This window comes from Phyllobates terribilis, unplaced genomic scaffold (genome assembly GCF_046119375.1).
Source record: "Phyllobates terribilis strain yellow unplaced genomic scaffold, ASM4611937v1 Scaffold_12__6_contigs__length_324123572, whole genome shotgun sequence".
Lineage (NCBI taxonomy): Eukaryota > Metazoa > Chordata > Amphibia > Anura > Dendrobatidae > Phyllobates > Phyllobates terribilis.
In genome coordinates, this window is record NW_027362772.1 from 281677498 (window position 1) to 281690020 (window position 12523).

General features: G+C 43.4%; 1 protein-coding gene across 2 annotated transcripts; it reads left to right on the forward strand.

The window, feature by feature from the left end:
- The first annotated feature begins 886 nt into the window (after positions 1-886).
- On the forward strand, positions 887-7595 carry LOC141172661 (uncharacterized). 2 transcript variants are annotated; one of them, XM_073657097.1, is made up of 4 exons: positions 887-1151; positions 2289-2347; positions 4430-4559; positions 5581-7595. In XM_073657097.1, exons 2-4 carry the CDS (start codon positions 2302-2304, stop codon positions 6455-6457), a joined length of 1053 nt encoding a protein of 350 aa, XP_073513198.1. In that variant the 5' UTR covers positions 887-1151; positions 2289-2301; the 3' UTR covers positions 6458-7595. The 2 variants fall into 2 exon arrangements, with proteins under 2 accessions (XP_073513198.1, XP_073513197.1); XM_073657096.1 differs by having other exon boundaries at positions 911-1151; positions 5578-7595.
- Positions 7596-12523: the final 4928 nt, after the last annotated feature.

Below are 12523 nucleotides of genomic sequence, written 5' to 3' on the forward strand. Positions count from 1 at the left end.
CGTTTATCTAATGTGTATAGGTACCTTAAAGGAGGTGTCTATCCAGGCTTAGAGTTCAAGTCTGCAGTCAACCAATCTGACTACAGACTTGTGAATCCTCACAGCTAGCACTCCATGCGCTGTCAGGATTCTCCGGTGGTGGCACCGGGAGTGGGTGGCCATGTGACTGCAAGTATGCGATTTGCATATTTCTGGCCACATTCTGACTAGACTTGCTCAATTCAATTGTATTAGCTGAGGCCGCACAAGTCTAGTTGGCACGTGACTGAATACTAGAGTTCACGTGCCCCACCCACTTTCGGACCCAGAGAAACCTGACAGTGCGTTGTGTGTGTGCTGTGAGGATTCACAAGTCTGCAGTCACACAGAGTGTCCGCAGAATTGAACCCCAAGCCTGGACTTCCCCTTTAAAGATTTGTTCAGATCAGTAAAATAGCATTGATGTGACCCACATCTAGTATACTCATGGCATATCCTGTGGATATGCCATTTACAGTACGTATGGGAGGGGGAACACCCTTTTAACAATTATCCTTAATGTATGTATAATTCAGCAATTAATCCCTTTAAGTATCTTAGAGGTTATTTAGGATTTCCGAGACCGTGGAGAAGTGAGAGGGAACTTTCTTTTTCTGCTCCTGTTCTCCTGTCTGTCAAACTGCATACGGGTGTAGACAGGAGAGCAAGCTATTGGACAATGGCAAATGAAATCCATGCTGTGAAATGAAAGTTCCATCTCCTATAGTGCTGGCAGAATGCTCATTTAGAGAAAGAATGAATGGCATGCTATGGAGCATGAGAATTAGGACATATTAGGCTGGTATATGCACCAAAAGTAGTTTTTGCTTGTTTTGGGGCACAAAGTCAGGAAGACCAGGCTTTTCTACATATTTTCTTTGATTGAACAGTTGCACTTTATACGGTTACACTATTCCAGAATTGTACCATTCTGTTTACTTGTGGCTTTTCATTGCTTGTAAACTCTATTGAGTTCATCAAGTTTCCTGCGTTACCTTGAAATCAGAGAAGCGTCAGGGACTCCGCGCTGTAACACAAGCTGCGATACAACAGCCAGAGGACATCTGCTCTCATATAAATATCAGCTTACAGGACCAACACCAAATCCGGACCAGAAGACAAGCACTGACCAGGTAAGGGGTGCACTCTTTTCTTTGGGTGTCAGGGGTGCGGGAAAAACTAAGGTGATACTGGACCTACAGACTTGGCTAAAAATGATAAATTGGCACCAGATTCCTCTGCTATTCCTCAAGTTTCCACCAGCTCCTGATCATTGATAAAATAATTTTTACCCTTTTTGTATGCCATTGATAATATATGGCTCTGATCCCTTAAAGGGGTTGTCCATTACTTTCATATTTATGAACTATCCTTGGAAAAGGACATGATGGAGGTCCAGCACTGATCATCTGGTACCTGTAGCTGCATTTCTGTACACTGCTCTCAGCTACTGCCGCTCAGCTGCCATTCACTTGAATAGTAGCTGATCTGCAGGACCTGGGATTGGTGACTAAACAGGGCACAGAGTTGTGCGGTTCCTGCTCCGTACACTGCTTACACACTGCTGTCTGTAGGGCGCATAACAGCTAATTAGTGTGGGGGGGGGGGCTGTTAGAAGTGGACTACCCCTTTAAGAGTATTTCTGCAAAGGCATAGAAAAGAGTTTGAGCTTTCATTTCAAAATATAAAATTCTGGGAATTATTATACCAATAGTGGAATTCCTTTAAGGGAAAAAGGAGAGAAGATGGCGCTTTGTGAGCGTAGAAAATTTAAAAAAAAAAGAGAAGTTAAAATCGAAAACAGGGAATTTGCTAACCTGATGGAGTTCAACAGGTGGAAATTCCTCCAAGGGAGTCCCGACAGTGCTTAATGAGGGTAGAGATACAAGGTCAAGGGCGCTCTCACGATAGCAGAAGTAATCATTTACCAAAAAAAAAGTACAAGAAGAATAAAATAAAAATTAATTTAAAAATACAATGTGTTTTGGTGGTATAAAGCCTTCTTCAAGTGTTTGAGACACCTGAAGAAGGCTGGATACAGTCGAAACGCGTTTGTGTTTTTAAATACATTTTTATTTTCTGTTATGGTAGTTTGATTACATCTTCTATCATTGGAGCGCCCTTCACTGGTTATTTCCATCCTCATTTTGGGAATGAAGCAAATTTTTCACAAAAACATTTATCTGATGCAAAAGTGCAAGCTATCAAGTGATTGCAATAAACTGTGTAATAAAGTATTATGGAGTAATATAGAACATTTCACTCTGCAGGATATAAAAGAAAATGTTGGCCAAAGTGGTAATCATCACACTTATAAGCACCATTGCAGGTCAGTACATGGTATATACTGTATGCATAGTAACAAAAAAGTATGCTTAGCCTAAGGCCTCATTCACACATCAGTATTTTTGATCAGTATTTTGTATGCCAAAACCAGGAGTGGAGCTTACAGAGAAAAAATATAATTGAAACATTGACATAATGTTCTGTGTTTTGGAGACCCTCCTGGTTTTGGCACACAAATACTGATGAAATACTGATCAAAAATACTGATGTGTGAATGAGGCCTAAAGTGTTCCCATTACTCTGTGTTCTTTAATGTTAAAGGGAAGGTCTTACAATGTATATTCTGCTCTATTTGTTAGCAACATGTTATAGAGCAGGAGAAGCTGAGCAAATCGATATATAGGATTCAGTATTGATTCACTTAAATCACTGCTCATTCGGGGCTTAGGAGTCCTGTGGGTGGTCCTACATAATGATTGACAGTTATATCTGTATACACACTCAGTAATACTTTTTTCATACCATTCCCTGGTTTTCCCTAATTTAAAGAAAAAATAATCACAGAAATCCTCTTTAATACTGGTCTTTAGATCTTTTTGAACTTCTCTTTTCCTGTTAAATCAATTCTTAAAGGGAATCTGTCAGTAGGATCAACCCTCCTAAGCCATCTATAGGGGCATGTAGGTCATAGAAAGCTGAATAAAATGACACCTTGATATCTGAGATCCGATGTCTTATTCCAGAGAAAATCCATGTTTTTCTTAATATGTAAATGAGCTGTTTAAGATCTATGGGTGGGACATAGATCTCCTGGAGAATCTGCCTCCAGAGCTTGTTGTAAATGAAAGGGGAATTACCAGACATGTAGATCAGGAGAGGAGCCTGTCAGTCATTACATGTCTCACACTGGTAATGCCCCCTTTCATGTACAATAAACTCTGGAGGAAGATTCTTGGGGAGATCTATGTCGGGCCCATAGATCTTAACAGCTCATTTACATATTAAGAAAAACGTGGATTTCTCTGGAATAAAACATCGGATCTCAGATATCAAGGCGTCATTTTATTTAGCTTCATATGACCTACATGACCATATAGGCGGCTTAGGTGGGTTGATACTACAAAATATGAAAAGAAAAACGTATAAAAGGTTATGTTATTCTTTAAAAGTAAGTTGTGTAATTTTTATCTACAGCTGAATTATTGGGAAGACAAAAGGGGCAATTGCTCAAAGACTTTTACCATCCTGTTTTCTCCTGAGCTTTACAGATGCTGTTAGTTTCTAGACATGAAAGTTTTAAAGTGGACTTTGAAAAATGTAAAAGTTTAAAGGGAATCTGTGACCCCCCTAAAATGCCTTTGAAACTAACTATACGGCAATATAGGGGACTTCACTCCCATAAAAATCATACTAGCACTGCACCTGTTACTAGAAAATAACTTTAAATCCATATGCACATGAAGGGGCTTCCTTGTCTTGGCCATGAGCTGGATGCACTGTTACACCCTCTTAGTTTGTGCCTTGGGGACTTCCCCACTACTAGAGCGTATGCTGCCCCTCGTGTATGAGCATGCGCATTGATACTGGCTGTGCCAGCTGTACATGCACAAAATGGATGGGTGGGTTCTCCTTCTGGTTTCCCTCTGCTGATGTCGCTTGTACACCAGGAGGTGTAGTGAGCAGCGTCCGCTGATAGGAAAACGCACCCAGCCACTGTGTAGGAGTGACCGCTGCTGTCCATCACAAGCTAGGGCAGTCCCCAAAATGCAAATTGAGGGGGCATAAAGGTGCACCCAGCTCATGGTCACGCTATAGGTGCACCGAAGCCCCCTCATTTGTATATGGATTAAAAGCTATTTTCACAAGCAAAGTACCAGTAACAGGTGCTGTGCTATGAATTGTATAGGGGTGACGTTCCCTATATCAATGTATAGTTGGTCTAAAAAGCATTTTGGGGGTGACAGACTCCCTTTAAGCGAGTCGTTTTTATAGGCTTTCTGCTATTGGAAGAGAGGGATAAGCAGCTGCCAAACACGCCTGACCCCGCTGATCTCTAGGTGAAACATAAATCTTACCAATTAGAGTAAATTAAATATAAATATAACGATTGCCTTTCTTCCCTTAGGTTCTCTAGTCGATGACAACACGAAAATACTGGATGATGCCTTCTTGTCATACCTCGACCTGCTGAGAGGCAGCACCAAGGACAGCGGCTCCTCACCAGGGTCCCTGGCTGACTTCAGCAGTCTATTCGAGTATGTGAGCCTTGAAGGATGTTTACAAACTGAAGGAAACTCTTGATACAATGAATACAATAATTATATGGAATCATATTCTAATTCTTTGTTAAAACTTTTTCTATTCTTAATAGTTTTTTTTTTTTTGTTACATTTGGGCCACGATTCATCATTGCTGTTTCTCCACTTCTCTGGAGTAATTTGTTCCCTTTTTAGTGGCTTTAGTATTTACTCTTTATTTTCTATACGCTTCGTGTCAATTTCTAAGTCGTCTTTCTTTTCTAAGTTTTTTTATTTTTCCTTGACAACATTACTTATCCGGATGTTTTACACAGATTCATGAAATCTTGCATGCAAATGTTGCTGCATATTTGTTGCACTCCGGTCCCTGACTGGAGTAAGGTTTCAATTTGGTGCATTTTTGCGATTATTATAAAGGGTATGTGTAAGGACAGGAGTGTTATTCCTCAAGTACAAACACGGGACAGCTTATTCTGATAAGCTATTAGATGGTTGTTGGATTAATGATGCTTTAGTTGATCGTTCAGCTGCCTTTCCCATAAACAGGAGCACTAATTCGGTTGAGCGCTCCTGTGTTCTCTACGAGAAAACTGATAGATATCTATGTCGTGGCAGCTTATCTCCGAGAAAACAAAGTGATTGACAGTCCGAAATCGGACACCCCTCCCATCGATCAGTTGGCCCGCGCACCCTGGACATTAAGGCTCATTCAGACATCCGTGCACATAGGTCTGAGATCGGAGGGCTACTGCACGGACTGGCCGACCGGAGCATGACTGCTTCATGTATTTCTACGAGGCTATCCCACTCGGGTTGGCCAGTCCGTTCATTAGTGGTCCGATCTTGGACCGATGTGTAAGGACGTCTGAATGAGCCACACGAGTGCCGGCCAAACCTGTGGGTATCGACGAGTTCGGCCAACATTAGTCTATTGTGTGACTTTTTTGCTTAACATAAGAAACAGAGTTCTTGCACTTTTACAACAAGTAACTCATTTTCTTGCTCTCAATTTCAGCAGCGCTCTAACATTGGGCGAGGATAAAAGCGTATATGCTCAACTACTGAACAAAGTCTCATTTTTTGCCAAAAACCTCTACGAACAGGCGACGAAAGACTCGGAAAAACTCCAGTTGGAGTTGGAACAGCTGAAGATCAAACTCATCCCTTATTCAGAAGAGGTGACGAAGCTGCTAAGCAAAACCACAGAAGAGCTGGAGATAACACTTAATCCCTACGCTGGGGAACTTCAGACGCAAGTCGAAAAAATTACTTTGGAATTTATCAAAAAGTTAAAAAGTTTCAGTCTAGACTTTAAGATGCCGTTGGTCTTGTACTTCCAAACACTGGACGTTAGAATGGCGGAGTGCCTCAATGCGCTGAGGAGCGCGGTCGTAACATGCACTGAAAAGGTGAAAGAGAAGATTGATCTGCAAGTTGTGGCTTTGTATCGAAGTCTTTCTCCTTTCGCGGACGAAATGCAAGACGCTTTGAGGAAACAATTGGAGAACCTGAACTTTTCGATGAAAAAAAGTGTCATCTCGATTGGGAGTAAGATCCTGGAGGACGCGGCAATGCTGGAGAAGCAAATGAATCTTTGTATCAGTCAGCTAAAGGAGAAGAAGGGGTCTCTCTACAGGAGCATCAGATATACGGTGACATCCTGCCTGGTCGAAATGAGCCAGAAGATTAAAGTGTTTAATTCGGTGATGACCCCCTTTGGCGACACTCTCACTAAGTCAGTCGTATTAAGCATCGAGAACATACAAAACGTGCTTCAGGGATCTGCAGCTGTGAATCTGCAAAACAAGAAGGATATTCTGGAAAAGAGCATCTTTGAGAAGATCAGTAACCTTATTAATAATAGCACCTTACTGATAAACGCTACCGTCCCATGACCCTGCTCATCTGATCCATGCACTTAAAGGGGTCGGTCACTTTATTGTTCCATATGAGCTAGAAACTGCAACGTAAGATCGGATGATCTGCACCGATGTGTATACTGCCGCCTCGTATTTTCTCCGTTTTGCACTACCGCGCTCCAGTCTCAACATGGCATCTGATGATGGTGTGTGTGACCAGATGTGTCATTAAGCAGGCATGTTGGACTTGGGCAATGTGCTCCAGACGGAGCCAACGTGGTCAGCAGCATACAAATCAATGCACATCTTCCCATAACATTTTATTGTTAAAGAGCACCTGTTTTTAGGTCAAAAATGTCCAGTTTTTGCTCTTATTTTATTCCTGCTGCTGCCCTGAATTTTCCAAATTTTTTTGTTAATCCGCCTTCTGGCTCCAGAGATATGGGCCTTTTTATATAGAGCTAATTTGTATGGTCTTTACTAAAGGGGCGTGTCTCACAGGGTAATTATGCAAAGCAGCCTAAAGACATGCCCCCGAGGATCCCCTGAGCCACACCCCTGCGGTAAAACAAAAAAATGAGCTCTAACTAAAAAGGTCCTTATTTCTGGAACCGAATGGCGGATTTAAAAAAGATAATGTAATATTCAGCGGAGCAGCGGGAATAAACAAGGATTCTATATTTGCTGTCTCTAACATATATGTAAGGATAAACAATAAGTGGCCTCCAGTTTACTATAGGGGCTTCGCATAGGTGTGGGGCTGGTGGGACATGTGCCCATGGGTGGCAGAGCGTGCCAACAAGCCACTCTGCCTTGGCCAGCTTATGTAGATGCAGAACTATCATTATAATATTATTATGTATTAAGAAAATGAATCTCGAAATTACATAACGATTTATTTTAAGGCATTTTATGGTTTTGCTAACATAGACTGCTGTATTCTCTCTGATATATAAAACCTAACGTGCTGCCGCCTTTCATCTAAATTGTTTTAGATATGTCCTTGTAGCAGAAAGAAGTGGCTCGCTGATTATTAATATGCAGCTCAGGCCACCGAAATGAAACTTAGAATATTACAGGGAAATATAAATAATCTTCTATTACGTATTCTCTTTTATATAATCATTTTCCATCTAATATAACTTCAATAAAGCTTTCCGCAGATTAATATTCATCTTCTTGTTATACTGCGTATTTTTTCAAAACTTGGAGGCATAACTATCGGGGTGCTGAGGTTGCAGCTGCGCCTTGGAGACCCAAATGCAGGGCCGGCTCCAGGTTTTTCTGGGCCCCGGGCGAAAGAGTCTCAGTGGGCCCCTTTAATACATACCACGATTCATGATGCAGAGATACAGCGGAGAAATATATATATATAGTACAATGCAAAGATTTCACTTCTTACATTACATGAGTGATATCTATTGTAAATTCCACAATAGCTCAGAAACCGGTGAATCGCTCCACACAGAATACTGGCCTCCATATAAGGCTCCATACGGAATACTGGCCCCCATATAACGCTTCATACGGAATACTGGCCCCCATATAAGGCCCCATACGGAATACTGGCCCCCATATAAGGCCCCATACAGAATACTGGCCCCCATATAAGGCTCCATACGGAATACTGGCCCCCATATAAGGCTCCATGCGGAATACTGACCCCCATATAAGGCTCCATACGGAATACTGGCCCCCATATAAGGCCCCATACGGAATATTGGCCCCCATATAAGGCTCCATACGGAATACTGGCTCCCATATAAGGCTCCATACGGAATACTGGCCCCCATATAAGGCTCCATACGGAATACTGGCCCCCATATAAGGCTCCATACGAAATACTGGCCCCCATATAAGGCTCCATACGGAATACTGGCCCTCATATAAGGCTCCATACGGAATACTGGCCCCCATATAAGGCCCTATACGGAATACTGGCCCCCATATAAGGCTCCATACGGAATACTGGCCTCCATATAAGGCTCCATACGGAATACTGGCCCCCATATAAGGCTCCATACAGAATACTGGCCCCCATATAACGCTCCATACTGGATACTGGTCCCCTTATAAAGCTCCATACAGGATACTGGCCCCCATATAATGCTCCATACAGGATACTGGTCCCCTTATAAAACTCCATGCAGGATACCGGCCCCCATGTAATGCTCCATACAGGATACCGGTCCCCTTATAACGCTCCATACAGGATACTGGCCCCCATATAATGCTGCATGCAGGCTGTTACCCCCCACATAATGCCCCATACAGCCCCCCCCCTTTTAATGCTCCATGCAGGCTGTTACCCCCCACATAATGCCCCATACAGCCCCCCCCCCTTATAATGCTCCATGCAGGCTGTTCCCCCCCACATAATGCACTATGCAGGCTGTTCCCCACCTTATAATGCCCCATGCAGGATGCCCCCCCCCCTCTCTTTATAATGCCCCATGCAGGATGTCCCCCCTTCTCTTTATACTGCCCCATGTCTCCATACATTTAAAAAAAAAAAAATCAAATACTCCCCTCCCTTCTCCTCACCTGCTACCTGCTGCAGCTGCTCGGGTCCGAACTCCAGCGTTGTCTGCGTCTTCCCGCTCAGCGCTCCCTGTGATAGCTCAGGGGAGGGCGCGGTGTAAAGACGTCACCGCGCCCTCTGACCTGAGACGTCACAGGGAGCGCAGAGCAGGAAGACAGCTGATCTGCGGAGGCACGGGGAGAGGTAAGTATCCAGCTGCCGGGGCCCTGAGCAAGCGGCGGAGAAGGGCGGGCGCTGACACTGCTCCCCTCTCCTCCGCCCATAGCCCAGCGGGGTGCGCGACCGCCAGTGGGCCCCTCTGCCTGCTCAGGGCCCCGGCATTTGCCCGGGTGCGCCGGGTGCTGACGCCGGCCCTGCCCAAATGGTACATTTTGGCGATGTCTGTAGCCGCTGATTGACTGCAGCGCTCACTTGACTTTGTGCCCGCAGACAGCGCCGAAGTCGCTGGAATAGCATCAGCCCGGATTCTGATTTTATTTTACATCACTCTTGAAATTATTCCAGAAAATGAAGTATTTCTCCCAGAAAATTATTGCAATTACACACGTTTTGCTATAGACAATGTTATTTCCTTTGTGTGTATTGGAACAACACAAAAAAAAAAACAGAGAAAAAAAGGCAAATTGGACATAATATCACACAAAACACCAAAAATGTTCCTGACAAAATTGTTGGCACCCTCCCAAAAATGTGGGTAAACAACTTTGCTTCAAGCATGTGATGTTCGTTCAAACTCACCTGTGGCAAGTAACAGGTGTGAGCAATATGGAAATCACACCTGTAACCAGATAAAGAAGAAGTTGGCTCAATTTTTGCATTGTGCATCTGTGTGTGCCACACTAAGTATGGAGAACAGAAAGAGGAGAAGAGAACTGTCTGAGGACTTGAGAACCAAAATTGTTGAAAACTATCAACAATCTCAAGGTTACAAGTCCATCTCCAGAGATCTTGATGTTCTTTTGTCCAGAGAGCGCAACATAATCAATAAGTGTACAACCCATGGCATTGTATAACGTATTATATATCAGAGCTCATATCCAGCCTATATTATTCGAAGAGATACTGTTAAAACCCTCCTGTTTGTTTTTTCCATCTTGTGTTTTGCGGTCATGTGACCACCTGCCTATATATTGCAGCTCCGCCCTTTTGGCTGTGCTGGACTTCAGTGTTGCTTGACTGTCTTTCTAGCCAGGTGCTTCGGTGACTTTACTAGGTGTCCCATTTTTGTTCCAGTCCTTAGTTCTTTTAGGGACCCCTCCCCTTATGCTATAGGTCTTCGTTCAGACTAGCTGAGGACTAAGGCGAGTCTGTTCGCTAGGAACAGGCAGCCCGCTACATCGTAGGGATTCAGCTTAGTCTTACTGTAGGGACAGTTTTCCCCTTTCTTTCCTTAGTACTTGTTGCAGATCATAATAGATACACAGATCACACATACAGCCTATATTATTGGGACAGACACCCAGAGTTCACACCCAGCCAATATTACTGGGAGAGACACACAGAGCTCACATCCAGCCTATACAGTGGGTACGGAAAGTATTTAGACCCCTTTAAATTTTTCACTATTTGTTTCATTGTAGCCATTTGATAAATTCTAAAAAGTTTTTTTTTCTCATTAAAGTACACTGTGCACCCCATCTTGACTGAAAAAAAACAAATGTAGAAATTTTTGCAAATTTATTAAAAAAAACAACTGAACTATCACATGGTCATAAGTATTCAGACCCTTTGCTCAGTATTGAGTAGAAGCACCCTTTTGAGCTAGTACAGCCAAGAGTCTTCTTGGGAATGATGCAACAAGTTTTTCACACCTGGATTTGTGGATCCTCTGCCATTCTTCCTTGCAGATCCTCTCCAGTTCCGTCAGGTTGGATGGTGAACATTGGTGGACAGCCATTTTCAGGTCTCTCCAGAGATGCTCAGTTGGGTTTAGCTCAGGGCTCTGGCCGGGCCAGTCAAGAATGGTCACAGAGTTGTTCTGAAGTCACTCCTTTGTTATTTTAGCTGTGTTCTTAGGGTCATTGTCTTGTTGGAAGGTGAACCTTTCGGCCAAATCTGAGGTCCAGAGCACTCTGGAAGAGGTTTTCATCCAGGATATCTCTGTACTTGGCCGCATTCATGTTTTCTTCAATTGCAACCAGTCGTCCTGTCCATGCAGCTGAAAAACGCCCCCATAGCATGATGCTGCCACCACCATGTTTCACTGTTGGGATTGTATTGGGCAGGTGATGAGCAGTGCCTGGTTTTCTCCAAACATACCACTTAGAATTATCACCAAAAAGTTCTATCTTCATCTCATCAGACCAGAGAATCTTATTTCTCATAGTCTGGGAGTCCTTCATGTGTTTTTGAGCAAACTCTATGTGGGCTTTCATATGTCTTACACTGAGGAGAGGCTTCCGTTGGGCCACTCTGCCATAAAGGCCCAACTGGTGGAGGGCTGCAGTGATAGTTGACTTTGTGGAACTTTCTCCCATCTCTCTACTGCATCTCTGGAGCTCAGCCACAGTGGTCTTGGGGTTCTTCTTTACCTCTCTCACAAGGCTCTTCTCCCACGATTGCTCAGTTTGACTGGACGGCCAGGTCTAGGAAGACTTCTGGTGGTCCCAAACTTCTTCCATTTAAGGATTATGGAGGCCACTGTGCTTTTACGAACCTTGAGTAATGCAGAAATTCTGTAATAACCTTGGCCAGATCTGTGCCTTGCCACAATTCTGTCTCTGAGCTCCTTGGGCAGTTCCTTTGAGCTCATGATTCTCATTTGGTCTGACATGCACTGTGAGCTGTGAGGTCTTATATAGACAGGTGTGTGCCTTTCCAAATCAAGTCCTAACAGTTTAATTAAACACAGCTGGACTCCAATGAAGGAGTAGAACCATCTCAAGGAGGATCACAAGGAAATGGACAGCATGTGACTTAAATATGAGTGTCTGAGCAAAGGATCTGAATACTTATGACCATGTGATATTTCAATGAAAAAAAAATGAATTTTTTAGAATTTACCAAATGACTGCAATTAAACAGAGTGAAAAAATTAAAGGGGTCTGAATACTTTCCGTACCCATTGTATTACTGGGAGAGACACACAGTCCTCACATCCTGCCTATATTACTGGGAAAGATACACAGAGCTCACATCCAGCCTATATTACTGGGAGAGATACACAGACCTCACATCCAGCCTATATTACTGGGAGAGACACACAAATCTCACATCCAGCCTATATTACTGGGAGAGACACACAGAGCTCACATCCTGCCTATATTGCTGTGAAATATAGACAGAGCTCACATCCAGCTTATATTACTGGGAGACACAGAACTCACATCCAGTCTATATTACTGGGAGAGGAACACAGATCTCACATCCAGCCTACATTACTGGGAGAGACACACACAGCTCACATCCTGCCTATATTACTGGGAGAGACACACATAGCTCACATCCAGCCTATATTAATGGGAGAGACATACAGAACTCACATCCAGCCCATATTACAGGGAGAGACACACACAGCTCACATCCAGCCTATATTACTGGGAGAGACACAGAGCTCACAT